General features: G+C 40.5%; 1 protein-coding gene across 4 annotated transcripts; it reads right to left on the bottom strand.

The window, feature by feature from the left end:
- Positions 1-1,557: 1,557 nt before the first annotated feature.
- Positions 1,558-24,494, bottom strand: ZNF287 (zinc finger protein 287). 4 transcript variants are annotated; one of them, XM_033181743.1, is made up of 7 exons: positions 23,943-24,077; positions 23,031-23,175; positions 22,318-22,918; positions 21,517-21,614; positions 18,374-18,500; positions 17,486-17,572; positions 1,558-7,725 (listed from the first exon to the last, which is right to left on the bottom strand). In XM_033181743.1, the coding sequence occupies exons 3-7, from the start codon at positions 22,718-22,720 to the stop codon at positions 6,155-6,157; spliced, it is 2,286 nt and encodes a 761-aa protein (XP_033037634.1). In that variant the 5' UTR covers positions 22,721-22,918; positions 23,031-23,175; positions 23,943-24,077; the 3' UTR covers positions 1,558-6,154. The 4 variants fall into 4 exon arrangements, with proteins under 4 accessions (XP_033037634.1, XP_033037633.1, XP_033037635.1 ...); XM_033181742.1 differs by lacking the exon at positions 23,031-23,175 and having other exon boundaries at positions 23,943-24,203; XM_033181744.1 differs by lacking the exon at positions 23,031-23,175 and having other exon boundaries at positions 22,318-22,795; positions 23,943-24,078.
- Positions 24,495-26,674: the final 2,180 nt, after the last annotated feature.

Below are 26,674 nucleotides of genomic sequence, written 5' to 3'. Positions count from 1 at the left end.
CCTCCCAAGTAGCTGGGACTACAGGCACCCGCCATCACGCCTAATTTTTTTGTATTTTTAGTAGACGGGGTTTCACTGTGTTAGCCAGGATGGTCTCGATCTGACCTCATGATCCACCCGCCTTGGCCTCCCAAAGTGCTGGGATTACAGGCATGAGCCACTGCGCCTGGCCTCTGCTAGGACTTTTTATTGGGTTTAGTAATGATTAACACCTCTAGTAGAGGAAAATCTACAGGTACTTAAAAACTACATCAAAATTATCAACAGGCTCAGGGAAAATGCCAGCTTCAGCCCTGGGTGGCTACAGTCCCTCTTTAATGAATTCCATTCTTCTTTATGGAATTGGTTAGCCCCTTTATCAAGCCCTCTCTTGCTTATATGTCTTGTATTGATATTTGGACCCTGTATACTCAATACTATAACTCGAACTGTTTCTTCTCACCTCGAAGCAGTCAAACTCTAAATGATGCTGCAAACTGAACCACATATAGACACGCCATTCTCCAGAGGACCCTTAAGTTGACCCCAGGAGGAGCCCTCGCTGCTGGTCCCCATTTGACTTCCTGCTGAAAAGCAGAAAGTAGCCAGAAAGAGTCGTAGCCCAAAACCCCCTAACAGCAGTTAGTGTCACATCGCCACAGGGAGGAATGTGGTAGGAGTTACTAAGAAATTATTTTAGGCAGATAGATAGGAAAAGGGCTCTTTGGGAAGTTCTAGTTTTTTAAAGCATCTCCAGAAAAGATTCTTGTAAAGCCCAGGCTCTTACAGTCAGGCTGTCAACCTTTGATATACAAATGCAGACTATTTGAAACTGGGTCAACGCAACGCAACGTGGTGATTCCCACAGCCTTCTTGCCCTTGCCCCACATGTTCCTGGCAACATGGCCACCCCCACCTATCCCCACATGTGTAGAACATCATGGCGCCCTGTATTTGCATATTAAAAGACTAGGGTGGGAGGGCCAGCTCTTTCTCTGGCTATGTGAAGACATGCCTAGTCAAACCAATCCCCTGAGCCCTATGCAAATCAAACACCGTGTTCTCCAGCCTTTGCATATATACCTAGCAGGTATCCGTGGCCGGTGGGGACCTTCTCTTTCAGCTTTGGAGCCCCTTCTCCTTCTGGCTCTGTACAGCGGAGCTGCTTCTTTCTTCCTTCTCCCTTCCTTCTAGCCCCTTCTTGCCTATTAAACTCTCTGCTCCTTAAAACAAAAAACAAAACAAACAAAAAACAAACAAAAAGAAACTATGGGAAATAAGACAAAAACAGATTTGAAAAACTTTCAGTGCTCTAATCTCATAAAAATACATAATTTTATAAAATTGTAGGTACATACTCTTTGTACTCAGAATTTCCATTCAACATTATTTTACAAGAAGAACTCAATTAATTAAGTGCTGGAGCTATGCTGTTCCAATCCTTTTCCTGTCATTATATGACGTATGACCTCAAGCAAGATACTTCAGCATCATGGGTTTCACTTTCCCCCTTCATACAGAGTGTGGGGCCTGATGCTGCTTACACACTTACACATTTGTATGTATCACTGTAGTGCACATGCTTGCCATTTTTAATGGTTATAGTGTTCTAAGGGGCTAATACTTATGAAAGATAGAGCTATGGGGAGAATAACAGAAACAGAGGAGTAAGAATACATTTACAGGCACATGCAAGTGAACTGACACCAGAAGACAAAGAATGAAACATAACAGCCTTAGTTTTAGAGATCAAATAAAGGTTTAGTAAGAAAAACTAATACTTAGATTTGCATGAAACAGATCCTTAGGATTAATATTCAGATCTTACCAGAAATCTGCCTTAAGAGATGTGATGGGAAAGGAGGGCTATTAGCTTATAAATACCATAAGTTATCAAGACATGTAATAGTTAAAACACAACATATTAGGTATACATCTAGTTGCTCTCTTAATTGCCCTCAACTCACTTGGCAGATTAACTGACAAGCTCTATTCCCTTGTAAATTTCCTGATGGCCTTGTCACAGGCCTCTTGCAGCTAATTTGCTGCTTTCTAGCATACATAACATGGAAGTGTTCTCTCCAATTTAGGTGCATGCTTAACAAGATTTAGTTGTTTGTGCCCTAAAGTTTATCCCAGTTATGTAATTATATCCCTCATCACACAGACATTATATAACTGATGGCATGAGTGAAGAGTTGTCTTTATGAAAACCAGCTTGAATGGTTGGAAAGAATTGCTAGTGACACTCCAGGAGCAGTGAGAATGCCTAGTGCCCAGATCTTGGTTTCTAAATAGCTACCTATTAAAAGGAGCCAGGGATTCTTGGAAAAAGGTTTCATTCCGTGCCTGGGGCATTGAAAATGCAAGGTCAACTTGAGATATCTTATGTTAGATGGCAATCAAGTGTCCAAAGACTAGAGAGTGAATGTCAAAAGGACACAAGAGCTACTTGAAGGGCTCCACCTGGCCAAATTTGGGACAATTTGAACATCAGAAACAATGATCATAAATGACTGTTAACACATTGAATCATTTGTTATCACTGCAGATGACAGCATCAAACTCTTTACTGGTAATTAAACTCCTACACTAGTAATTAAGGGAAAATAATTGAGCCTGACTCTGCCTCTAGTGCATTCCTAGTTGATGAGGGAAGGTTATACAAGAATGCCACTCAACAAATGTAGAGTGATAGAATTAGAAAATTGTCATTTTGCAAACACTGATGAGACAATGGATTCAGGCAAGGATCATCGTTAGTTACTTTTTACCAGGTAAAAAGTTGTTGGCAACCAAAATATCCATATGCTGCCAGTGTCAGTACACAGATTAACTGTAATAGGAAAAACTATCTTTATGTTGGGAAGATCTGGTGACCTCAAATGAGTGATCCATTAATAGTGACTCAACCTGATATTAATGAGACTTTTGATATGATGCACTATGAAATACATCTGTGAGGTGTTATCATTAAAAATGTTTAAACAACCCAATCAAGCCTTTTGCCCTAACTTCTAATTTATGGAAACTACAGGGGGTACCAGAACAACCCACATGTAAATAGTCAGTTGAATCCTGAACGTGAGATGTTTTTCAAGACAACTGACCTGCTCTCTTAAAGAGGAAATACCAAAGTGGGGACTGTTCTAGATAGATGAAACATATAATAATCAAATACTATGTGTGAAAACTGACTGGATCAACAGAGGAAATTTAAACACAGACTAGGTGTTCAGATATTAGGGAATTACTGTTCTTTTTTAAAAAAAGGTATGTAAATGTATTGTGGTTATGTAAAAGACCATCCTTATTTTTATGCAATGCATGCTTAAGTGTTTAGAGATGAAATGTCATGTCTGTAAGTTCCTTTCCAATGTTTGGTTAAAAAAATATGGCAAAATGTTAGTTTTTAAATCTAAGTGGGTATACAGTTCACTTTATTATTTTTAAACCTTTCTGTATATTTGAAAACTCATAATAAAAAGTTCTGGAAAATAAGGCTATTTGCTAAAAACTGTTGAATAATTTGTGGGTCAGACAACTGTAAAAGTGGAAAAAATACACAAAAATCTACAGTTCTCCACTATTACTAGTCTGTTATTTTATAAGGGCATCAATTGCCTCTGTTTATCAGTGGAAGACTTTATAAATGCATTATTTACATAAAACATACAAAGACAGGAAATAGAGAGTAATGCAAAGGAAGGTGCTATGGACTGTCACATGCCATGTGCTCAACCAAGGGAAATAAGTGCTGTGTGAGGGATGAAGCAGCATCAAAAAAATAAGATTATCAAACCACTGTTATTTAAAAAAACATAGCTATATAAGCACAGTTTGAGTATTCTGCAACCTGTACTTTGTGCAGGATGATACTATGAAATCAAGGTTAACTGATGTAAGGGAAATGGAAATCAAGTTTTTTAAAAAAAACACTCAACAATATAGCCTTTAGGATGCTAGCATCCTAGGTCTTTCCTTCAGTACCTGTTTGTAGGATGGTTTTATAAACAGTAATGTCCAAAGGAAGTTGCATGGTTAATACAAGCTTAAATTGATATTTATAGTACCAGAATTGATATCAATTTCCCCTCATTTAGCTCAGGAAAACTTCCTGTACAAAGATGTCCCATGAAAACTGATTCACTACTTTTAAGCAGTTCCCAAGTAAATGTTATTTGTTGAACATTTCTTTGATATATGCACAAAAGTATTTTTAGTCATGCCAACTTTCACTCCATGCCAGTCAATTCTACTTTATTACTGAAATCTAATTTATATAATTTATTCATTAATTCAACCATGTATTGACTATGCACTATTATGCAAGGGACTGGAGAAACAAATATGAGCACAATGAAATCTCAGTTCTCAGAATATGGCCTTATATTCTGGTAGTGGAATGCTGTAAATATGAAATACAATAGTATTTTTATCTATTTCTATTTGCATTTCTGCCCATTTTCCTTTTATGTTTAAGACCCACCAATCCAGTAATCATTGTTTAATGATTACTGCATCAATGCTTTTGCCAATTAAATTTTTTCCTGACATGTTGAGTAACCTCTATTTTACTTGCATGTATGAAGGAGTGTCAGGCTTCCAATTATTCCTTAAAAATCAGTCACTTTGTTTTTAGTTTCTTCTAATATCCAGGCTGAATTCTTTTTTATTTAGCCACTCATTTCATAGGCAAAGCAAGTCCAATTACATTTCACGTTATAGCAATTATCTATGTATTTTTTTCCTCACTCCATTAAAATTTCACCTTTTTCCCTGACCCACATTCTGCAGTGAACTCAAATCTATTTTCCATTATGTATTTTTTCTCACATTATTTATATAGCTACACTATTACTTCCACTTCCTTCTCTTGGGATGTAGGTAGCATTTGGCAACCCATTTTAGCAGGTTGCTTATGCTCATCCCATGACAAAATATCACATCCTCACTCTCTCATTGCTCTGGAAATCTTTCTGTTGTGTAAACCACCTGTGAATTTCAGCACTGTAACAAGCCTTGAAAGGATCCAATTAGGAAGTCTGGGACCTAAGCATAGTAGACACTTAAGAAATGTGTTTAAGTGGAAGAAATTAACTTTCCATGGTAAAACAGTCACAGAGAAATCTAAAGTATAAATTTAGGAGTCAGGTGAAAAAAATGCGAACTGTATACCTTATACCTACTTCAGGATGACCTTGAATGTCAAAACCTAGTAAAATCAAGGCTAATGTGTATTAAAAATTCATTTAAGCTTGGAGCATTTAATTTTTGCCTGTTTAAATCTCTACACATCTAATGTTATATACACATTAGTTTCTATCATATCTTTCATTAAGCTTCTCTTTAATATTTCGATATGTGAGGGAAGGTGTTACCAAACTGTGGTCACATAGAAATCTTTAAAATACTTTCAACTGTTTTTTTCAAACCTACTGGCTCCATATGGCAGTTATGGCATAACAGGAGAAGGGGAAGTAAAACAGGGAAGGGAGTCCTTTACATATTTTAAGGCTTCAAAGCTGGGAGTAAAAGGCCTGAAAGCAGCTTTCTCTTTTCTATAATTTTAAGATCACTCTCTAGTGTGAGATCTCTACTTGATGGACACCTTCCCAAGTTACAATCATAAGGCCTCATCAGGATGTACAGTTGACCCTTGAACAACACGTTTGAACTGTACAGATCCACATATACTGGAATTTTTTTTTTTCAACTGAACAGAGTTTGAAAGCACATTATTCAGGGATGGGAAACCTGCGTAGATGTAGGGTTTTTCATATACACAGGTTCCACCAGACTGATCGTGCAACTTGAGTATGGGTAGATTTTGGTATACATGGGTGGTCCTGGAACCAATCCCCCGAGTATACTGAGGGATGACTGTACTTGAAATAGAGTTGATGAGTTATGTTTCTTTTCTGAACACCCTTCACAGGGTTTCTTTCTGTAATGAATTAAACTCATATCAAATAAAAGTTAAGAAGTCAAGTTTCCTTCTTAAATTTCACATTAAATCTAAATAGGTTATATCCCTACCACTACTTCTGATACTTCTGCTGAGTGGTATCTAACATATTGCACTTCTTCGGATTTCTGAATATTTTGACACAGAGAATGCACAAAATAAAATTGAAATGAAGTTGTAAAACCTAATTGAAGTTTCCCTTATCCATTAATTACGATGTTTGGCACCTGTATGAACACGCTGATGCTGAATAAGGTTTGTACTCTGGGTGAAGGTTTTACCACATATACGACATGCATAGGGTTTCTCTCCTGTGTGAATTCTCTGGTGTTGAATAAGGCATGTTCTCTGGCTAAAATCCTTATCACATTCATTACATTTATAGGGTCTCTCTCCAGTATGAGTTCTCTGATGTTGATTAAGTGATGAGGAATAAATGAAAGCTTTCCCACATTCATTACATTTATAGGGTTTCTCTCCAGTATGAATCCTTTGATGCTGAGTAAGATTTGCACCTTGTCTATATGCTTTCCCACATATATTGCATTTAAAGGGTTTTTCTCCATTATGAATCCTCTGATGTTGAGTAAGGTGCACACTCTGGCTGAATGCTTTCCCACACACACTGCATTTATATGGTTTCTCTCCAGTATGTGTTCTATGATGTTGAGTAAGATTTGCACTCTGGCTGAAGGCTTTCCCACATATATTACATATATAGGATTTCTCTCCAGTGTGAGTGGTTTGATGTTGAATAAGGGTTGAGGAATGAGCAAAGGCTTTTCCACATTCATTACATTTATAACACTTCTCTCCAGAATGAATTCTCTGATGTCGAATAAGGTAAGTACTCTGACTAAACACTTTCCAACATTCATTGCATTTATATGGTTTCTTCCCAGTATGTATTTTTTGATGCTGAAGAAGGTGTGTACTCTGACTGAAAGTCTTCCCACATTCATTGCATATATAAGGTTTTTCTCCAGTATGAACTCTCTGATGATTAATCAGTGATGAACTGTGACTGAAGGTTTTACCACATTCCAAGCATTTATATGGTTTCTCTCCAGTATGTGTCCTTTGATGGATGGTAAGGTGTGCACGCTGACTAAAGTCTTTCCCACAGTCATCACACTTATAGGGTTTCTCTCCAGTATGAATTCTCTGATGTATAGTAAGGTGTGCACGCTGGCTGAAGGCTTTACCACACTGGTGGCATTCATATGGTTTTTCTCCAGTGTGCATTCTCTGATGTGCAATGAGGGATGAAATATGCCTAAACTCTTTCCCACATTCTTCACATTCATACGATTTCTCTTTGGCATGGGTACTTTGGTGTTTCAGGAGGGATGGGTATTTCCTAAATTTTTTCCCACACACATTACACTTGTAAGGCTTCTCTCCAGGAAGTATTTTCCTATGTACAATACCATATGAGACATGATTGAAGGTTGCCCTGCCTTCATTATACACAGAAGTTTTATTATCTAATTGGGTATCAAACTGTACAATTAGGTTTGAATGCTTTTCAAAATTATTTCTATATATATCATATTTACTAAGACATTCTTCTGTAGGATCACCTTCTTGTGAAAGGACTGACTTCAAACTGAAACCTCTTTCATTAGTGTGAAATTTCCAGAAGCCACCTGTTGCTCGCCCCTGTAATCTATCATTGTAGTCATATGAGTCTTCTAATTTGATGGTCTGGGTTTCTTCCTTTGTGAGTTTAGACATATCCTCCACTGGAGTACATGCTTGGGCTTTAGTTTCCCATTCTGAAATTAAAAAAATATAAAAAATCTTCATTTATTTTGAGAGAGGAAACTGCCAAAATAGAAACAAAATAATAAACATAGATAAAATGCCCAAAGAGAACAACAGCTCTGAAAACGTCATCATCATGGTCTTTCAAATTTGGGAAAGGAGACAAAAAGGGCAAAAAAATGGGAGACTAAGTTGTTGAAAACAGACAGGTTCTTCATATTCAACATGGACACAGAGGGAGTAAAACAGATTAAGTCAGGTGACAGAGCTAAGAGAAGCCAAAATAGTGATAACACTGTGTGGGATAACTTGGGATGGCCTCATGGATTAATTTATGTAATGGGTTCATAAAGTAGACATGCTGAGTCTCATCACTCTCTCTTCCAATCTGCTCTGCACAATCCACATAATATTCCTAAAGCAATTTCACCAAGTGCTTTCTATGCTCAAATATCTCTAGTAAATCTCCCATAGCCTAAAACAATGGTTTTCAAGGTAGTCTTCCCACTAGCAGCATAAGCATCACTATCATCAAGAAATGTGTTAACATTATTGGGTCTCACCCAGACATACTGAATCAGAAACTCTGGCGGTAGAGCTGAGTAATCTGTTTTATTAAACCCAGCAGTTTTGCCACATACCAAAGTGTAAGGACTAGTGGCTTAAAGTATAAAAGTGAAAAAGTTTAAAATACCTCCACGTGGCATTCAATCCCAGAATAACTAAGCCCTTTCTATTCTATTCTGTCTCCTACTACAACTCATGTTCAGCTTAATTTAAAGTTATCCGCTACTTTTTTTTTTTTTTTCTTTTTTTGGAGACAGACTCTGTGCCATCTTGGCTTACCGCAACCTCTGCCTCCCAGGTTCACGTAATTCTCGTGCCTCAGACTCCTGAATAGCTGGGATTACAGGCAGGAACCAACATGCCCAGCTAATTTTTGTATTTTTAATAGAGACACGGTTTCATCATGTTGGCCAGGCTGGCCTCAAACTCCTGGCCTCAGGTGGTCTGCCTGCCTCAGCCTCCCAAAGTGCTAGGGTTACAGGTATGGGCTGCCATACCCAGCCTAAAGTTATCCACTACGCTTCATAATCTTCTCTAGATGCCATGCTAATCCTAGACTCTAGGCCTTCTCTTGTGATGCCTTCTCCACCTATTAAAAAATATGTTTATAGTCCAACTCATATTTCTCTCTACAATGCTTCTTTGAATTTAAAATACAGATTAGAGGCCAAGCTCTGTGGCTTTCTCCTGTAATCCCAGCACTTTGGGAGGCCACGGCAGGTGGATCACTTGAGGTCAGGAGTTCGAGACCAGCCTGGCCATCATGGCGAAATTCTATCTCTACTAAAAATAGAAAAATTTAGACAGTTGTGGTAGTGTGCGCCTGTAGTCCCAGCTACCTGGGAGGCTGAGGCATGAGAATTGCTTGAGCCTGGGAGGTGGAGGTTGCAGTGAGCCATGATTGCCCCACTGCACTCTAGTCTGGATGACAGAGCAAGATCCTGTCTCCAAAAAAATAAAATAAAATATAGATTAGGTTGAATCATATAGGAAATTGCCTTTTTTTATAGGTCAAAATGGCTGAATGTCAGCAACCCTATGTGGTTCAACCTAATATAGTACTGGGCTCATGACAGAACTTGGCTTTATATGAGTACAGTCATGGATTGCTTAACAATGAGGATACGTTCTGAGAAATGCGGTGTTGGGTGAATTTCATCCCTGTGTGAGCATCATAGGGTATACTTATATGAACCTAGATGATATATATATATATTTTATTTTTTTAAACATGGAAAGCTAAATGTACCAGCACTATTACTGAATATCAATAATTTCCCCTACTTGATCTGCAATACAAATATCAAGTGCTTATATATCAGGCTTCTATATATGCTCCATTGTTGTCTTATGGGATCACTGTCATACATGCAGTTTATTGTTGACCAGAACATCACTATGCAGCACATGACTGTAATTCACAATTCTGTACATTTCTTATATTTCCAACCTAGGTGCAAATTCTGGAAATAGTTTATCCTTCTTACACATTTCCTTTAGAAAATGGCCCAAGACTCTGGATATGGTGGCGACTCAACTGAAATGGTAAAATAAATGACATTAACATGTAAAAAGCTGAACTCAAATCAAAGTGTACACAGATGTGCATGCATAGACATAACCAAACACACACACACACACACACACACCCCAAACCAAACCAAAAAGGTTGACCCTCAATCTAACCTGGCTGTAATAAGGCAGTCAAATATGTATTTGTTGGTGCCTATTATGTTTCTTATATAATTATTTAACACAAAATTTAAGTTACAACCTCTATCCTTTGAAACCAGGTGGGAAACATATAACTTGCAAATATCAAGAATTACATAATGTAATTTAATCAAATATGGAATTTATAATATAGCAAAAATGGTACTAAATACTTCAGAAACTTTCTAAGAGGCAAATCACAGTATAATACCTTTACAAATGTATCTATTCAATTGAGTAATATGCAGTAATTGAAAATGACAGCTACATCATCAGTAAGGGACTAGTTATTAATAGAATAAGGGATAACAGAATATTGATAACTGATAATTAGGTAGGTCTAGGTACACTGACATGAAAAGGTGTACAGGATACATTAAGTGAAAAAAAAAGCAGATGTATAAAAAAAAATAGAGCAACATCCTAACTGTGTAAAGATATGCTATTTGTGTTACAGACAGACACACCCCCACACACCCCCACACATAATCTAAGGGGAGAAGGTCCTGGTCATTACTGAGGAGAGAGGTACACTTAATATTTGCTTCCTTGTACTGCTTGAATTTACAAACTACTTTTTTTACTTTTATTCAAATACAAAATCATAGTTTATATAAGAAAATGTTTAGGAGTAATGTTAAATGAAAAAAGTATCATAACAAGCATGAAAACACATCAGAAGTGGAAAAAGATTACCAAAATGCTAATAATGATATTATAGGTTTTCTTTTCTAGTTTCTAATTTTCAATAAATTTGCTATATTACTTTTGTTGCTATTTATTACTAGTAAGTAGTTATATTCCATTCCAGTAGGTGTAGCAAAATAAAAAAAAATAAAAAGTAATAAAAAACGAAACATAGAAAATAGTTGTATTACTTTTATGAAAGAAAAAAATTTATAAACCAACTTTCTCAAACCAGGATTTGTTATTCCCCTCCCCAGAAGAAAATGAGAATGTGGATGGACTGTACAAGTAGGTGTGTATACACACAGAAGAGAGATAATATCAGAAGCTGAATTCAACTTCTATGTAATCAGTATCAGTCTATGACAGATTGTACATACAACTGAAAAGTACTAAATTTATAATTAACAAACTTAAAGTGAAAGACTGAATAATGACCAGGAATAAATTGCTACTATAAACACACTTTTGTTTTTGATATGGAGTTTTGCTTTTGTTGCCCAGGTTGGAGTGCAATGGTGCGATCTCGGCTCACCACAACCTCCACCTCCCCGGTTCAAGCGATTCTCTTGCCTCAGCCTCCTGAGTAGCTGAGATTACAGGCATGTGCCACTATGCCTGGCTAATTTTGTATTTTTAGTAGACAGGGTTTCTCCACGTTGGTCAGGCTGGTCTTGAACTCCTGACCTCAGGTGATCCACCCGCCTCAGCCTCTCAAAGTGCTGGGATTACAGGCATGAGTCACTGCACCCGGCTGATAAACGCACATTTTAAAACAAATTAGTTTACCAAAACTTCTGAAACAGATCATTAAGCAGGGTTTAAATACATGTTTATCACTAAAACCAGAAAGGATTGGTTAGAAGTGTTATCTGTTGGTTAATAAGGACAAACAGCATAATATTTCTAAACAGAGGAGATTAATGTTGACTCAGGTAATCAAGGAAAGCTTCAGTGGGGGAAATGTGATTTGAAATGAGCCTCAAAGAATGGCAAAGTACTGTATAAACATAAAGAACTATAAACCATAAAATATAAACATAAAGAACTATAAAAGATCTGAGACAGTAATGGCCATCAAACCAATACTACTATTCCGTTTGTTAATTATCAAAGTTTCCATTTCCTGAAGTGTGACTAACCTACTTCCTGAAGTACCCTAACCAAAGGTAGATTCAACTTACTATATATCTCTGAGCCGGCAAGAAAGCAAAATCCTCACAGGCCAAAAATTAAGTAAAAGCAGGAAGGCAAGAAGTCAGTAATAGCTGAAGTTGACTGCCTGAGATAGCTTTTCAATCATGTTTATGACCTTAAGCTTCCATTTTGAGGGTACAAGAGATTCTGGCGCTAGAAGACAAAGGCTGGGGCCCAGTCAAGGAGAGGAGGCTGACAGGAGTCCCTTGAACAGAGGACTACACACTATGTAAGAACAGACTAGGCTAAAAAAACAAAACCCCAAAACCTCACCTCTACAGAAGGAAAAAAGGAACTGTCTTTCTCAGTCTTTGTGCTCTTTGGAGGGTGGAAAATCCCCCCTCTCCAAATGCATAACCATACATTGCCCTTTCTTTTTTTTTTTATTTTTATTTTTTTATTTTTATTTTTTTTGAGGCGGAGTCTTGCTCTGTCGCCCCGACTGGAGTGCAGTGGCCGGATCTCAGCTCACTGCAAGCTCCGCCTCCCAGGTTTACGCCATTCTCCTGCCTCAGCCTCCCGAGTAGCTGGGACTACAGGCGCCCGCCACCTCGCCCGGCTAGTTTTTGTATTTTTTTTAGTAGAGACGGGGTTTCACCGTGTTAGCCAGGATGGTCTCGATCTCCTGACCTCGTGATCCACCCGTCTCGGCCTCCCAAAGTGCTGGGATTACAGGCTTGAGCCACCGCGCCCGGCCACATTGCCCTTTCTTGAGTATTCAGAGCCCAAATTTGTGCTCTCTGATGGTCTAAAGAACTCTTCATGTTGAGAAGTGACTTCAGACTGCAAGTATCTCCCAGAAGACTATCCTGAATCTAATCCAGGCTTATTTCCATTATACTGTATATGTTTTCTCAGTGCCTAGAGTGTGCAGAATGTGTTCCTCAGAGAATTTAGTGTGCTGTAGGTGTATTTTGTATTTTGCCAACTAAGGCATATAAGGCCATAAATTATAGAGAATAATTAGCTTTTAAAGTTTATGACCCTTAAAGTACCTAATGACCAAAGTTAGTTTTTTAAAAAAGTGAAACAATTCACTCTAAGGTAGCATTTTTTTTTGAGACAGAGTATTACTCTTGTCACCCAGTGGGAATGCAGTGGTGTGACCTTGGCTCACTGCAGCCTTGATCTCCCGGGCTCGAGTTATCCTCTCACTTCAGTCTCCCTGAAGCTGGGATTATAGTCATGAATCACCACGACCAGTTAATTAAAATTTTTTTTTTTTTAGTAGAGACAGGTCTCACTATGTTGCCCAGGGTGGTCTCAAATTCCTGAGTTCAAGCGATCTGTCTGCCTCAGCCTCCCAAAGTGTTGGGGTTACAAGTGTGAGCCACTGTGCCTGGTCGTATCATATCTGTCATTATTGTTTAATTCACTGTTGTATACTAGCATCCATATTGGTGGACATATAAGAAGTCAGTGTCTTAGATTTAAAAAATGGAATAATGGCTGGGCGCCATGGCTCACACCTGTAATCTCAGCACTGAAGGCCAAGGCAGGTGGATTGCTTGAGCCCAGAAATTGAGACCAGTCTGGGAAACATGGCAAGACCCTGCTCTGCAAAAAATACAAAAATTATCTGGGCATGGTGGCACGCACCTGTACTCCCAGCTACTCAGGAGGCTGAGGTGGAAGGATCGCTTGAATGCAGGAGATGGAGGTTGCAGTGAGCCATGGTTATACCACTGCACTCCAGCTTGGGTGACAGAGTGAGACTCTGTCTCAATAACAGCAGTAAAATAAAATAAAATAATAATTAAAAAAATGGAATAACAACGCAAGATGCAAGAATATACATAGTATACATCTTTCATATACAAAAGAAGATAATATATTAATAATTTATTTTTGCAAAGAGAAACATAGGAAGGATACGCCAGAAACTGATGATCATGGTTACCTATAGGGAGTAGGTGGAAAGAGAGCAGAAGGAAAGGAAATGTATACTTTTCTATATAGTTTTTGAGTTATCAGCCATGTTACTGTTTTCGCATACTCAAAAATGTAAATTAAAAATAATTTTAAAAAGCAAGAAAACACTATCCTTAGTGGTATATATTCTAAGGACAAAAAGGACTTCAAAGAAATCTTGAACTTTCTAGACTGTTTGTTAAAGTGATGTAAATTTGAAACTATTTTTGTGTGTAACATATGATACAACAAATAAGTAAATATACTGATGTTGGAAACTAGGTTATTCACTGCATGAGAAAGGAGATACAAAATGGAAAATTGGAATATATAAAATGGAATATCCTTGTGGTGTTAGATTTGAACTGGAGTTTAAGTATGAACTCCTGACTTAAAAGAACTAACACACACGTACACATGCATACACACACACACACACACACACACACTTCCTAGCTCTATCCACTGAACAGTAGCAATGATACATTAAATGTGTGTATAACACATAACAGTAGCAATGATTCATTAAACAGTGAATGCACTTATGGCCCAGATCTTGGTTTCTAAGCACCATTCCCTACTAAAATGAATCAGGATTCCTTGGAGAAATCCCAAGTCTAAGGTGAGCATAAGGTGAGCCTAAAGAACATCTGGTTGTGCCAGAAAGCAAGGAAATGGATGAAGACTAATTGGGACATGTCAAAAAGATGCTGGACTTTGTTTGATGCTAGAGTGCCCAAATTTGGGACAATTGAGCATCAAAAACACAAAACAAAATGTAAAAACTGGAATTAATGGACTAATAATACATAAATATACATACATATATATATTTTTTTCCTTTTTCTTTTTTGAAATGGAGTCTTGCTCTGTTGCCCAGGCTAGAGTGTAGTGCCACAATCTTGGCTCACTGCAATCTCCACCTCCCGAGTTCAAGTGATTCTCCTTCCTCAGCCTCCCGAGTAGCTGGGACTACAGGCACGCACCACCATGTCCAGTTAATTTTTGTATTATTATTATTATTTTTTTAGTAGAGACAGGGTTTTACTGTGTTGGCCAGGCTGGTCTCAAACTCCTGACCTCAAGTGATCCACCTACCTTAGCCTCCTAAAGTGCTGGGATTACAGGAGTGAGCCACCATGCCTGGCCAACTAATAATATATTGAATTTTTAAAATTTCCATTAGTCCACAGTGGTATATACATTAAAATGGCGTGGGGGAGGGAGAGCTATTCTTTTTTTTTTTTTTTTTTGAGATGGAGTCTAGCTCTGTTGCCCAGGCTGGAGTGCAGTGGCACAATCTTGGCTTACTGCAACCTCCGCCTCCTGGGTTCAAGTGATTCTCCTGCCTCAGCCTCCCAAGTAGCTGGGATTACAGGCACCTGCCACCACACCCAGGTAATTTTTGTATTTTCAGTAGATACAGAGTTTCACTGTGTTGGCCAGGCTGGTCTCGAACTCCTGACTTCGTAATCCGCCCACCTTGGCCTCCTAAAGTGCTGGGATTACAAGCGTACCCAGCTGAAAGAACTACTCTTTAATGAAGAATGCTATTAATCATTTAGAAAAGATGACTGAATTAGAAAATCACCATTTTGCAGCTGGGCATGGTGGCTCATGCCTGTAATCTCAGCACTTTGGGAGGCCAAGGCTGGTGGATCACCTGAAGTCAGGAGTTTGAGACCAGCCTGGCCAACATGGTGACACCCTGTCTCTACTAAAAATACAAAAACTAGCTAGGTGTGGTGGCACATGCTTCTAATCCCAGCTACTGTGGAAGCTGAGGCAGGAGAATTGCTGGAACCCAGGAGGCAGAGGTTGCGGTGAGAGGAGATCACGCCATTGCACTCCAGCCTGGGCAACAAGAGTGAAACTCCATCTCAAAAACAACAAAAACGAAAATCACCATTTTGCAACCAGCAATATAACAATGCAAAGATCATCAAATGGATGCTAAAAATTTTAAGTAAAAGATTATCGAGAAATAGTCATGTGACCTCAAAGTATCACTCCACAGATTACTTATTAATCACAAAGAATGCACCTTTAAAAAGGAGAGATCCTGTAGACACCACCTTAACCAAACTGAGCATCACCAATGATAAGATGAATTACCATTATGTACCTCCTGAGGAAATGCAATGGAAGATACACATCACCTTTCAAATATTCTTGGTAAAATCTGTAAACTGACTAATCTTTAGGAAACAATGAGGCAAATCTAAACTGTAGGTCATTAAAAAAAACTGGCTTGGATCCTTTAAAAAATGTCAATATCATGAAAGACTTTTTTTAAAAAAGAAAAGAGGCTGGGGAACATTTCTCTATTAAAAGGTACTAAAGATAGGAGATAAACAAGTGGAACATGTGATTCCTGACTGGATCCTGTACTGGGGAGAAAGATATCTATAAAGGATGTTTTTGGGACAGTTGGGAAAATCTGAATATTTGACTATACCTTTGATGACACTATTATATAAATGTTAAATATCTAGAGTGAGAGAATGGTATCATGCTTATGTAGAAGAATGTTCATGTTCTTAGAAGGTATTTAGGGGTTGTCATGATGTCTATTAAAATGGCTCAGTGCAAAAACCTTTATACAGAGGTAGAGCAAAAGTGGCTAAATGATGATAATTAGTGATTCCAAGTAGACAGTACATAAGTGATTAATGTAATGTGCCTGTGTAGGTTTGAAATTGTTTAAAATGAAGTTACTATGGAGGGAATAAGCAAGGAGTGAGAATGAAAAAGTCCATAAATAAGGAACAAGTTCAATAATAAAAATATGATGCAGATATAAAAAAAGAAATGAGGAAGCTCTTTACATACTCATTTGGAAGACTTTTCAAGATATACTTTTAAGTTAAAAAAGCAAGGTACAAAACAGTATGTATAGTATGCTACCATTCATATTAAAAATGGAGAAAAACTATTTTTATATTGACTTTACATGCAAAAAACCCAAAGCAAAATAAACATCTGTAACAACTGTTTATCGCCATACTTTTATCCTGGAGACAACAGTTGTTCAAACTTTATTACCTGACTTCTACTTATGTGGGAGGACAGACTTCTACAGGAAAACACTGGTTCATGGACATGCTCTAATGACAGCGGTCACATGCTAGGGAGATGTAGGAACTGGGTGAATGTGGTATTCAGGTGGGTAATTTATATATATATTTATATATATATTTTGCTTTATACATTTTTAAAAATTGTGAATCTTGTGAATATATTATCTTTTTAAGTAATTAGAAAATAAAAAAGAAAGGGATGATTTAGAAAAGTGAAGGCAGGGGGATGTAGGGATTTGTCAGTGAACAGAATAAAAGAAACTCAAAAAGAAGAAGGTTTAACATTTAAATTTTTAGGGGGCATTCATGCATGTTTAAATCTAGAGGAAGGGGAACATGGCACAATGAAAGCCCTCGACAGAGCCCTAAGAGATGGGACCTAGAGGTCATGTAGAAGGATAAAATGAGAAGAGACACGGGAAAAGTGTGTTAATAGTGATCTTAGGAAGCTCTTCCTGAAGAGGCCTCTGTAAGGAAGCAACACCAAACAGCTCAGTGTTCTTCACAGGCTAGAAAGCCTTTGCAAAAAGTGACCTGGTCACATTTAAAATGCATATCTCACCACACTTAGGATACAGATTCTTAAATGCAAAGAAGCTCATGTGCTGTTTCTCACCTGGACTAGGGCCTTCTAAAATTTCTTTTATCACCATCCATGGTTCTTCCAACATGGGAATCACAGTTGGTCTGTACACTGTAAGTCCTGTTCAGGAGGAATATCATGAATTTTATCCTGGAGATAAACAGTTGCTCGAAGTTTTATTACCAGACTTCTACCTATCTGAGAGAACAGACCTCTGTAGGAGAACAATAGTTCATGGACATGATCTATTTTTCATTTTATTTTTTGAGACGGAGTCTCGCTGTGTCGCCCAGGCTGGACTGCAGTGGCGCGATCTCGGCTCACTGCAAGCTCCGCCTTCTGCGTTTACGCCATTCTCCTGCCTCAGCCTCCTGAGTAGCTGGGACTACAGGCCCCCGCCACCACGCCCGGCTTTTTTGTATTTTTAGTAGAGATGGGGTTTCACCCTGTTAGCCAGGATGGTCTTGATCTCCTGACCTTGTGATCCGCCCGCCTCAGCCTCCCAAAGTGCTGGGATTACAGATATGAGCCACCACGCCCGGCCCATGGACATGATCTAATAAGAGAATTAGGCTGTTGGTTGTTATCCTTTTCAGAGACAGGATAACAATTTCCTGCCACTTAAGAGGATATGTGAAGGAAGAAACCTTCCCTTAGAGTAGCAAAGGCTGGGCAAGGCAGCATCAGGTGGTGGCACTATGAAGTTGTGCATCAGTTGCCAATGTTCTCTCACTTAAAAACCTTTCCTTTGGGAAACGGGAGTAAAACAGTCACTCTTGTGCTTGAATGAGATAAGCGCATTTATTTCTAGACCCCATTTTAGCCAAGCGTGTCTGAGGGCCAACCCATTTTTAACAACGGGTGTAAGAAAGAGACCCGGGGGGACAGGCTGAGAGGAGGAGGGGTATAGATGATCCTTACCCAGAGAAACCATGTTCCAATAGTTCTGTAGCGTCACAGTCTTGTATAATTCCTTCTGCACAGGACGCATTAACTCCCAGTCCTCCTGGGTGATATCTACAGCCACATCTTTGAATGTCATTGATTCCTAAAATATCAAATGTAACTTAACTCAGTTCAAGAACTAATGGCAAAGGGGACACTGATAACACTGGGTGTATGTATGCTGGGGGAGTGTCACAGAATTCTAAATTTTAGTAGGATCCTAGAAGTTGTCTAGTCAAAACCCTTCCCCGACATAGCCCCACAGCATCTCTCCATGACCCTAAATGGAAGTTTGAAAATAGATCAGAATTTATTTTCACTTGGCACTCGTGCATGCATTGGTGGCAGCTCCATTTTACAAAGAAAAAGTTTATTATTAATATTTTTAAAAGAGACAGGGTCCACTCTGTTGCATGTGCTGGACTAGTGCATGCATTGGTGGCAGCTCCATTTTTAAAAGGAAAAGGTTATTATTATTATTATTATTTTTTTTTTTTTTTTTTTGAGACAGAGTCTCGCTCTGTTGCCCAGGCTGGAGTGCAGTGGCTGGATCTCAGCTCACTGCAAGCTCTGCCTCCCGGGTTTACGCCATTCTCCTGCCTCAGCCTCCTGAGTAGCTGGGACTACAGGCACCCGCCACCACGCCTGGCTAGTTTTTGTATTTTTTTTTTTAGTAGAGACGGGGTTTCACCGTGTTAGCCAGGATGGTCTCGATCTCCTGACCTCATGATCCGCCCATCTCGGCCTCCCAAAGTGCTGGGATTACAGGCTTGAGCCACCAAGCCCGGCCAGTTTATTATTATTATTTTTTAAAAGAGACAGGGTCTTGCCTGGTCACCTGGGCTGGAGTGCAATGGTCCAATCATTGTTCACTGCAGCCCCGAACTCCTGGGCAGAAGTGATCCTCTCACCTCACCCTCCCGAGTAGATGGGACTACAGGCACACACCACCACAACTGGCTAATTTTTAGATTTTTTTGTAGAGATGATGGGGTTTTGCTGTGCTGCCCAGGCTGGTCTCAAACTCCTGAACTCAAGTGATCCTTCACCTCAGCTCCCCAAAGTGTTGGGATTACAGAAGTGATCCACCATGCCTGACTTGAGTTTTAAATTTTGAAAACAGACGACACAGAGTTGAATGGTTTTGCTTTTCAAGCTATGCTTTAAGAATAAATCCAACATATTATAATTAAAATGTTAAGATATTTTTATGTGTTCTATGGTTAAATTCAGTCTTTCTTTTAAAAAATGCAGCAGATACCAATAATCAGAGTGTTGAACTGCTGCACTGTTAAATACATTTCACAATCTGGTAAGGTTAGTGCCTTTCTTGTTTGCTCTTCTTTTGTTAAAAAGATAGTATTATCTTACATGTTTCTTTTTTCTTTTGTTTTTTTTTGAGACAGAGTCTTGCTCTGTTGCCCAGGCTGGAGTGCAGTGACCTCCCGAGTAGCTGGGATTACAGGTGCATGCCACCATGCCCAGCTAATTTTTGTATTTTTAGTAGAGACAGGGTTTTGCCATGTTGGCCAGGCTGGTCTCCAAACTCCTGACCTCAGGTGATCCAGCTGCCTCCGCCTCCCAAAGTGCTGGGATGACAGATGTGAGCCACTGCGCCTGGCCACGTGTTTATTTTTGCATATAATTGTCAGTATCTTTAAAAAATAATATTGGAGGCCAGATGCAGTGGCTCATACCTATAATCCCAACACTTTGGGAAGCCAAGGCAGGAGGATCACTTTGAGGCCAGAAGTTTAAGACCAGCCTGGGCAACTTAGTGAGATCCTATCTCTTAAAAATTTTTTTCTTTTAAATCATATTGGGATTTAAAACTTGTATTAAGTTTATAACTTAGGGAGAACTGGTGACTTTATAATTATATTTAAGGTTTCTTTCATGTTCCACAAAATATTAGACATGAAAGTACTGCAATATTTATACTATGCTTAGTTTTAGATATTTTAAATTTTTTTGGGGGGTGTGATACTGGAAGCATTTTTTTCATTTTATCATTTATCTCATTTTTATGTGTATATGTTGATATATATATGTATATATGTGATTAATTTTTGCATGTCATTTTCTGTAGTCATTTTATCCAGTTTTTCTATTAGTGTTTCTAACAGTTTTTTCCTTGATTTTGTTAGGTTTTCCAGGTAAATGTTCACATCATCAATGAATAATCATTTTAACTTGGTTACCAAAGGCTTTCCAATTTCACAAAGACCAATTATATTTTTACAGTAAATCTTTCTCTTAAGGTAGCTTGAATTATTCTTTAAAATAATACAGACTCATGGCCAGGCGCGGTGGCTCACACCTGTAATCCCAGCACTTTGGGAGGCCAACGCGGGTGGATCACCTGAGGTTAGGAGTTCAAGACCAGCATGGCCAACATGGCGAATCCCTGTCTCTACTAAAAATACAAAAATTAGGCAGGCATGCTGGCGCGCATCTGGTAACCCCAGCTACTCCAGAGGCTGTGGCATGAGAATCACTTGAACCCAGGAGGTAGAGGTTGCAGTGGACCAAGATGGCACCACTGCACTTCAGCCTGGGCAACAAAGTGCGACTCTGTCTCAAAAAATATATATAAATTCATGATCAACAATAATATGACAGAATGCATGGCCTTTAACGACTTGTTAATGAGGAAAAATAATAGTAACAATCATCTATTAATTGTTTAACTGTAATCCAGGCTAACTACAAGTCTCATAATATTTAATACTCACAATCTAAGAAGTAAATTCTATTTATGAGAGTAGAGTAACTCAGGCTAAGAGAGGTTAAGTATCTTGTCCCAAACTGCAGTTCCAATGGTAGAGCCGGGAACCAAAACCTAAATCCATCTGGCTGTGGAGGTCAATCTCGTATCCTCTATGTGATATTGCTGACAAAGTCAAAGTAAGGAAAGACATATCAAGGGAAGGCAATGGAAGCCCCTTTTCTTTATAGTACATTCACCTACCTTAACAGACCAAGATAACATAGGAGAGAAATTGGAGCTTAAGTCCTTGATAGAGCTTCTGGGGGCACAGTAGTTATAGGGCCAGGTCAGAAAATGTCCTCACACACTAAGAAGGCATCTTAAAATCAGAAAAGACAGTCACACTCACTTTGGTCACCAAGTCATTTAGCCATCCTGCCTGGAAAGCATGTTTTCCTCTGGGGTCTTCCTCTGGGGTATCTTGGGAAAGGGTAGAGTTTTGAGGAGCTAGAGAAGAGAAAGAGGTCACGAGGGAGATTAGTCCTTTTTGAATAGACTAGGAAACCCCTCACCAAATAGATGCCTACACTTTCTTAAATTGAGAAGTAAGAAGGGAATCAAAAACAGCACTCCTACTTCAAAGCATCAGACGAAAGGGCGAATGACTTGTCCTAAGACATCAAAACAGACTTCAAAAACAAGCTTGCTCTAAAAATCTTAAAGAGTATGAACAAAATTCACATTTTAACTAAATCCTTACAGGATATTAATTTTGTGAGTTATCTCTTAATAAGGGAATATTCTCTAGACCCTTTCTTCCTTTTTTGGAAGTATTTTATTGTGAAATTCAATTCACAAAGCAAATGATTTATTAGTAGAATGGTGCAAACCTCTGCAGGCACTTTCTGAGGGCTCACACAGTGGTAATTTGGTTGTGTCTGGTCATTCTTTCAAGACATTTTTCCTGGGGGTTTAGATAATGTGTGTTTGCTCCCAAGCAATCTGGAAGGAGAACACCATGGATGGAGCTCATGTTAAAGCCTTGTTCTCACTCACTAACCTTTGTTCTCCCCAGTTTCTTTCTTTTTAAAAAATGCATCCTGGAACTCTCAGTGTTCTCCCCAATTTCTTTAAAGGAGCTGCTCAGATGTGCTAGTTGTCTTCTTTAACCACCCAGGGATTCCTCCCCTCTCTGCTCTGTGATTCTCACCTTCCTCTTCTAGAATCTGAGTCAAATCCTCCACCAGAGTCACTGCTTCCTCGCTGCTCTCTGGATACTGGGACTTTACCCAAGTCCTAACCTCACCAGGCAGGATGGTCAGGAATTGCTCCAGCACCAGCAGCTCCAAAATTTGTTCCTTTGAGTGAATCTCAGGTCTCAGCCACTTAAGGCAGAGCTCTCGGAGTTGACTCAATGCCTTTCGAGGACCAGCCAGGTCTGGGTATGGAAAATTCCTAAAATTCTGTCGACAGGTCTCAGTGTCACGCAAGAATCTCGAAGTAAGGATTTCCTTCTCAACATTGTAGGGTCCACTCTGAGCCTTGTCTGACTTCCACCTTAGAAGGATTTGGGAACGTGAAGAATTGTTCATCCTCTTGCTTGAGGCTAACATTGCTACAGACAGGAGAGTCAATCTGGCAATATCCTTTATTTCTCCAGTAGTGAGCCAACTGCTTGAAGTCTCATGCTAGAGTCACAAGGACACTATATCAAAGGCTGCTGCAGCCGAGGGCAGAACAGAATCAAGGTAGAGTTAGCAGCCTTAGTGACAAATTCTGAGCCCAGAACTTGCAGGGATGGATAAAAGACCCTGAAACACAAGCATGGACCACAAGGTCAAGAATCCCTGGTGTACTCTACGATACATATATACACACAGAAACAGACTCGCAGTGTGCATAGATGAACACGCATAGCTTTACCTTGTCTTCCTCCCCTATATCCTTAGACTTGTAAGGGAACTGCAATCTGCTTGGGGTTGGTGGGGGATGGTGCTGCTATTAAAAAGGTAGTGTCAGAGGCAATGACTCAAAGAATCTAAGCAAAACGACAGATTAAACCTCTAACCTGTTGAAACAAAAATTAAACATTTTTATAGAGAAAATAGTTTCACTATTTTAGTCACTGATGTTACAGAAGCTGTAATGACTGAACTGGCTCTCAACAATAACAGAGCGAATCTGTTACTTGGAAGAAACGAGGAGAATTTCTTCTTAATACAGTGCTCAAGGTTCCCAAGGGAACTGTCAGGGGAAAGGGCGAGCCATTTGTCTGCTTTGCATGTTAATGCCAGCCGATTCTAGCCTTTCACTATCAGAGGGCTAGGAAGACCAGCGGGTTGGACTGGAAAAGAGTGAAGAGGTTGGTGTGACTCGAAGTCCTTTAAGTGCTTCTACAGGAGACAGTTCTTTAAGGATATATTCGAAACAAGGATTCTCGAAGGAAACCTTAGAACCGGCCTGATCTGGAGGAGAACCGACACCACCTGTCCCCAGGCTCCAGCTCCGAGCCCTGCTCAGGCACAGTCGTGCTGCCAAAGACAACTGTTTACAAGGCCCTGCAGAGAAGATGCGACAGCCTTGCCTTGCCTCCTGTCGCCTCCCCTTCCCGGCCAAGTCCCTCTGCCTCTTACTCCTCTTCAGCCGCAGGGTCGAGGGCGAGGGCAGCGGGGGAGTCGGGGACCCTGCGACGCGCAACGCTGGGACTGGGCCCACAGCAGCCTCCACCCCGTCTTTGCCCTCCCGCAGGCCACGAGCACGGGAGCCCGCGCGTGGACGGGCTCGGGCTGTCACTGACCGCGCGGACACTCGCGCGCTGCGCCCGGACATCAATACCTGTCGCTGGGACCCGGCCGACGAGCAGCCGTAGCGGCCCTAAGGCCACAGGCAACAATGGCGACGCTGGCACAGGCGCCTGCGTGGCGGGCTCAGTACTGAGCGGCAGTGAGTCCTCGGGCTCCGCCAGTTCCCTTCCCTGCAAAGCACAGAGTGTCCTGGCCAGGAGCTGCACGTTCCAGCCCGGTCCTGAGAAGCCCGGCCCAGAAGCCTCGGCGCCTCTGCCTCGCCGCGACCTCGCCTCGGCGTCACTGCGCATGTGCACCAAGAGAACGCTGCGCGCCCGCAGAGCCAATCGGAGCCCGAGTTTCGGCCTCCCCCTCCCGCGCCTCTGGCCCTGGACCTGTCTCCATGGCAACCTCCTCCACCCATCGCTCTGACTTGCTTGTCAGCCTGCTAGGTTCCGAAGGGAACTTCAAAGTTTCCCCGGGCAGACGCAGGTCTGGTAGACGTCTTAGAGGCCAGGGAGGTGCCAGTAGCTGGAGGAGCGCAGGGAGTTGAAGCCGCGCGCCAATTATCCAGAGAAAACCGGGTGCCAGATTTCCTAGAGGAAGAATAGGCAGGGAAGATGTGGGTCTGAAGGCAGAAAGGCTTAACGTGCGGTTTCGGGCTTTACTGTGCATACATATTAACTGTTAAAGGTTCTCATTTCCTCCTCAGTAATTTGATTCTGAGACTTTCAGATTGGGGAAAAAAACCCATGTTATTTCTTTCTTTTCTTTTCTTTTTTCTTTTGAGACGGAGTCTCGCTCTGTCCGCCAGGCTGGAGTGCAATGGTGCGAGCTTGGCTCACTGCAACCTCCGCCTCCTGGGCTCAAGTGATTCTCCTGTTTCAGCCTCCCGAGTAGCTGTTATTTCTAAGAGACACAAACAAAAATACATAAAACACTGTAAAAATAAAATGTCAGAAAAACATATTCAAGGTGTTCCCGTTATCTACTGTTCTATTAACAAACTACCCCAAAACTTAGTGGTTTTGAAGAACAATCACCTTATTATGCTCAAAAATTTCGTGGTGAGGAATTTGAAAGGGGAACCGAGTGGATGGGCCTTTGCCTCATTATGTGTGTAGCCTCCGTTGGGATGATTTGATGGCTGGGAGGGACCGCTTCCAAGATGGCTTTTCCACTCACATGTCTACTGCTTGGGAGGAGTTGGGCTAAAATATGAGCTTGGCTTGTATTTGACCAGAGAGCCTCAGTGTGGTCTCTCCAGTACAAAGGACTGAGGCAGCTGGACTTATTACATGGTGGCTCTGGGCTCCAAGAGTGAGCATTCCAGTAAACAAGAGAGAAGTGCCACGGCCAATTATAACATGGCCTTGGAAGTCACCTGGCACCAATTTTGTCAGACTCTTGGTCAAAGCAGTCACAAACCTACACAGAATCAAATGGAGGCAGAATCCTGTGGGGCTGGGGGAGGACTGTCAAAGAGTCTTAATATCATGACACCAGGAAAATTTTAACAAAAAGAAAGTTGGGCCAGGCGTGGTGGCTCACGCCTGTAATCCCAGCACTTTGGGACGCTGAGGCGGGTGGATCACCTGAAGTCAGGAGTTTGAGACCAGCCTGGCCAACATGGTGAAACCCCGTCTCTACTAAAAGTACAAAAATTAGCCTGGCATGGTGGCGCACGCCTGTAATCCCAGCTACCCAGGAGGCTGAGGCAGGAGAATCGCTTGAACTCGGGAAGCGGAGGTTGCAGTGAGCTGACATCGTGCCACTGCACTCCATGTACTCCAGCCTGGGTGACAAGAGCCCGACTCCATCTCAAAAAAACAAAGCAAAGAAAAGAAAAGAAAAGAAACTTGGGGAGTGTGATGGTCTTTTGATGTGTCAACTTGACTAGGCTACAAGTCTCTTGCTATTCAAGTAAACACGAATCTAGGTGTTGCTGTAAAGGCATTTTGTAGATGAGATTGAAGCCCATGAACCCAGTTGGACTAAGTAGTATGGGAGATAATTTGGTTGGGCCTGATTCAATCAGTTAAAAGGCCTTCAAAAAAGAACTGAGGTTTCCCTGATGCAGAAGAAACTCCATCAGCGTACCACAGCTTCCAGCCTGCCCTTCCTGATGGGGTGCTCTTAGGGACTTTGGACTCGTCTAGTCACCCCCTCAATTGAGTGAGCCAACTCCTTGCCATATGTATCTTAAATATCTACTGGTTCCGCTTTTCTGGTTGAACCCTGACTGATACACATAATGATTCTAATATCTGATAAGCTAGATTTGAAAAGATCACAAGGGAATAAATGTGTTTGATGGAAAATACATATTTATCATAAATATACAGTATGTCCCTAACAATAAGGCCTCGAAATCATGATGTTGGGAGGAAAACATAACCAACAACTGAAGCTGGAAATTTAATACACCCTGTAGTGCACCTGTGGTGCTGCCAGGATCCTCCTTCAGGGTTGAGGCATCCATCCCAGCAGCTGCTGGGTGAGTGGCTGCTGATGGCTCACAGCTAAATACTTCCTTGGGAGTTGTCCTAACTGCAGGGGGCTGCCTCTCACAAGTCACATCTTCTCCCTGGGGGAAGTCCATATCCAAAGACTGCTCAGTGCAGGCCCCCTGTCTTCAACTTGCAGCCTCTATAAAGGGCCATATTGGCTTAAGAGTTCCCTGTGAGACCAACTGAGGCCTCTGAGCATTTAAACCTATTACTCTGTCCAATTCTCCTTATATCACTCCTGTGCAGGCATTTTTCTAGAGAACACTACCCAGTA

Source organism: Trachypithecus francoisi, unplaced genomic scaffold (assembly GCF_009764315.1).
Source record: "Trachypithecus francoisi isolate TF-2019V2 unplaced genomic scaffold, Tfra_2.0 Lachesis_group20, whole genome shotgun sequence".
NCBI lineage: Eukaryota > Metazoa > Chordata > Mammalia > Primates > Cercopithecidae > Trachypithecus > Trachypithecus francoisi.
This window is presented reverse-complemented; position numbering and strand designations above follow the sequence as displayed.